The sequence below is a fragment of the Brassica oleracea genome, chromosome C6 (genome assembly GCF_000695525.1).
Source record: "Brassica oleracea var. oleracea cultivar TO1000 chromosome C6, BOL, whole genome shotgun sequence".
Classification (NCBI taxonomy): Eukaryota; Viridiplantae; Streptophyta; class Magnoliopsida; order Brassicales; family Brassicaceae; genus Brassica; species Brassica oleracea.
The window spans coordinates 34,521,379-34,525,316 of NC_027753.1; the positions used below are offsets into that span (position 1 = coordinate 34,521,379).

Sequence of the window (3,938 nt, forward strand, 5' to 3'; positions counted from 1 at the left end):
ATAAAAATCTTAATTTAAATGGTTACGTGGTTTTGGAAAGAAATTTATGCAAGCCTTTTATTTCTCACCAGTTGTAATTATACAGAGGAAATCTTCTGCTATTAAATGTTGAGATTATGTACATTTATTTTCTGAGTTGTTCCATATAACACTTCATCTGTTTGTCAAAAGAAAAGAAAAAGACTTCATTTGCTTCAAACCAAAATCCAAGAGATCTACTAGCTAGAAGAAAACACAAAAAATGGATGAAGAAGGGACAGTTTCCTCGGATTCAACGATGAGACGAAGAAAGCCTCTGGGTTGGAAAGCTATGCCTTACATATTAGGTAATTAACTATAATCACTGTCATTTGTGTTTTTGATTTTCTGGCTTTTGGTAAATCATAGATCAATCTATTTTGATGATGCAGCCAATGAGACATTGGAGAGGCTTGCTTCATTTGGACTGACGTCTAATTTCATGGTGTATATGGTACGAGAATATCATATGGATCAAGTCCAAGCCGCTGCTCTAATCAATACTTGGTCTGCTCTCACCAATTTCGCTCCAATCATTGGAGCTTTCATCTCCGACTCGTGCACCGGAAAATTTGTAACCATTGTTTTGGGTTCCATCTCTGAGTTGCTGGTAAAACATTTTCTTATGTTCTTTATATTCAATTCATGATGATATCACATAGTATTTGATGAGATCTGTGATCGATTATATCCTTGCATGTTCGTTTGCGATTACATTGTTCTTGTCGATCACACACCAATAGACCTTCCTGATTCACTGGTTAACAAAAGTAGCAAATGCCATTCGTAAACAAGAGAAGCTTTCCGTTTGCATGTAGAATTTGCGTTCACACCTGATAAATTTACTTAATATATTATTAATAAAAAAAAGACAAATGTAACGGCGAATGGAAACTGGCATGTGTCAATATCCTAAAACATGAATAAAATGTATTGTTTGGGTCCACGCTTGGTCTTGATGATTTTGGTAACTGACAAGAGTTAAAACTTTAAACAGGGCATGTTGGTTTTTACTTTAACTTCTCTGATCCCTACTCTACGACCACCACCTTGCACTACCGACCAAATCACCGGAACGTGTGTTCGCTATAGCGATCAACAATTATACGTTTTACTCTCAGGACTGTTCTTGTTATCAGTCGGAACAGGAGGAATCCGCTCGTGCAGTATTCCTTTTAGTCTCGACCAATTCGACGATTCGACTGAAGAAGGAAGGGAAGGAAGTAGAAGTTTCTTCAGCTGGTACTATACAACTCATACAATAGTCCAGTTAATATCAATGACTCTAGTGTTGTACGTACAGAACAACATTAGCTGGGCCCTTGGATTCGCTATCCCGACCGCTCTCAATTTGTTTGCACTTGTTCTGCTTTTTGTGGGAGTTCGGTTTTATGTATTTATTAGACCCGAAGGAAGTGTGATCTCTGGGATCTTCAAGGTTCTCGTGGATGCTTATAAGAAACGTAATGCACAGCCTCCATCTGAGATTGAACATTATCGACCGTTACTAGAGACAAGTTCGCAATCAAATAAACTGGTGCTCACTGATCAATTCAGGTAAAATTTATGAGAAAAAGACAAAAATAGCAGTAAATCAAGTTTTTGTTTTCAAACTAGCACTCAAGGTCAAAAGTCACAAAAATAGCAAGTCACAAACTTAGGGTTTAGAGTTAAATGGTGGGGTTTAGGGTTTAGGGTTTAGGGTTTAGGGTATAGGGTATAGGGTTTAGGGTTTAGGGTTTAGAGTTTATGGTTTAGGGTTTAGAGTTTAGGGTTTAGAGTTTAGGGTTTAGAGTTTAGGGTTTAGAGTTTAGGGTTTAGAGTTTAGGGTTTAGAGTTTAGGGTTTAGAGTTTAGGGTTTAGAGTTTAGGGTTTAGAGTTTAGGGTTTAGAGTTTAGGGTTTAGAGTTTAGGGTTTAGAGTTGAGAAATGAGGTTTTGGGGATAAGATTTCAAATTTTGAAAAATAAAAAAATTAAAATTTTCAAATGATAAACTTAGAAATGTGCTATTTTGGTCATTTTAGTTTTGGAGTGCTATTTTTGTGATATAAACTTAGAAATGTGCTATTTTGGAGATTTGCCCAAAATTTATCGTTCTATTAACTTTTTTTCTTTGTAGATTTAAAGTAAAGGTTGTTTTAAATTTTCAATATAAACTTTGGCACAAGCATCTACATATGTAAATAAATGTTGTTACCGAACATTAATTTTTTTCTTTGGTTACAGATTCTTGAACAAAGCTGTGATAGTGATGAACAACGATGAAGCTAGAAATGAGGAGTGGAAAATTTGCACCATGAGACAGATAGAAGACATAAAGTCTATAATAAGCATAATTCCAATATTTGCCTCGAGTATTATAGGATTCTTGGCTATGAACCAACAACACACCTTCACGGTCTCACAAGCACTTAAAATGGACCTTCGATTTCCCGGTTCTTCTTACCTAATCCCTCCTGCTTCTATAACCGTAATATCCCTCTTAACCATAGGCATATGGCTTCCCTTCTATGAAACCGTTCTTGTCCGACACATTGAATACATTACAAAACAAGAAGGAGGCATCTCTTTACTCCAAAAAGTTGGGATTGGGAACTTTTTCTCCATATTGACGATGATTATATCGGGTATTTTGGAACGAGAGAGAAGAGATTTATCCCGTGCAGGGGTAAGCAGGTCGGTTTTCTGGCTAGCCCCGCAACAAGTACTAATGGGATTTTATGAAGTCTTCACCATTGTTGGTCTTACCGAGTTCTTCAACAAACAAGTTCCAGGCAATATGAGAAGCATTGGGAACTCGTTGCTTTACTTAGGTATGTCTTTTGCTAGTTATCTAAGCAGTGCGACGGTGAGCACTGTTCATAGTGTGACTGCCCGTGGAGGAAGACAGAGTTGGCTCACGGATGATATTGATACAGGCAAGTTAGATTATTTTTATTACTTTATTGCTGCTTTAAGCACTCTTAATCTCATTTTCTTCTTGTGCTGTGCTCAAAGGTATCGTTATAGAAACATGTAATAATTTTGATTATACTGAGGCTCATTTGGATTCTGAATTGTGACTCATGGCATTTTACTAACGCGTGTTTTTAAAAAATGTTAGAATCTGACATGTTTCATGAATATCCTAAATTATGGATTAACCTGTTTTTTTATAAAAAAAAAAACACAGCTTGTTTTTTTCAATTATAAACAAATACCACAGCTTGTGATTTGTGAGTCAGAGTACTTTCAATAAGAGTTACTGACATGGATTTTCAATACATATGTAGGTGTAAATATATAAAATAATAATAATATTAATTATGAGTATTTTAAAATGATGAGAACTCCACACTAAACACTACAAGAAAACGTAGCAGTAACAACGGCGGTTTACGACAAAATTATTTCTTCGTAACTTTACATGGGCTTTACAACGCAATTACGACGAGACATTATTTCGTCGTAAACTCCATGGTAATTTACGACGAAAGGATTTCGTCGTAAAGTCAATGTAAGTTTACGACGAAAGTACGTGGAATGCGAAATAGTTGTAAACGTTACATCGACATTACAACGAATCATGTTACCGTTATATAAAGGTGAAAACGTGCATTCAATGTGCTTTAACTTACCTAAATTCGTTGTAAAGTCGTTGTAAATGTTCCATGTAAAATCCATGTAAAACTTTTCTTGTAAAATCATTGTTATATTTCTCTATATATATATGTCATTTCCCACAACTCTCTTCTTCACAACACACAACTCTCTTCCTCTCGAACCTGATGGCGTTTAGACTATGTTCCTCATTCAGCCACCAATTACTATTTCGAAGATGACGATAAGGAACATGAGTCATTCGTCTGTCTGCCAATTCAGTGGAGCGACAAGGAGAAGTGGACGGAAGTGCAGTTGGTTTATACTTGAAAGGAACCTCC

At 36.0% G+C, this 3,938-nt stretch overlaps 1 protein-coding gene across 1 annotated transcript; it reads left to right on the plus strand.

Annotated features, from left to right (window-relative positions):
* The first annotated feature begins 216 nt into the window (after positions 1-216).
* Positions 217-3,037, plus strand: LOC106299560 (putative protein NRT1/ PTR FAMILY 2.14). The gene is made up of 4 exons (XM_013735635.1): positions 217-326; positions 411-628; positions 1,016-1,575; positions 2,245-3,037. The coding sequence occupies exons 1-4, from the start codon at positions 242-244 to the stop codon at positions 3,035-3,037; spliced, it is 1,656 nt and encodes a 551-aa protein (XP_013591089.1). The 5' UTR covers positions 217-241.
* The last annotated feature ends 901 nt before the right edge of the window (positions 3,038-3,938 follow it).

Bases quoted from the DNA above. Each gene is read 5' to 3' on its own strand.
- LOC106299560 (XM_013735635.1), top strand. From the start codon at position 242: ATGGATGAAGAAGGGACAGTTTCCTCGGATTCAACGATGAGACGAAGA. The intron at 327-410 runs GTAATTAACTAT...TTGATGATGCAG, and splicing joins AGCTATGCCTTACATATTAG to CCAATGAGACATTGGAGAGG. The intron at 629-1,015 runs GTAAAACATTTT...AACTTTAAACAG, and splicing joins GTTCCATCTCTGAGTTGCTG to GGCATGTTGGTTTTTACTTT.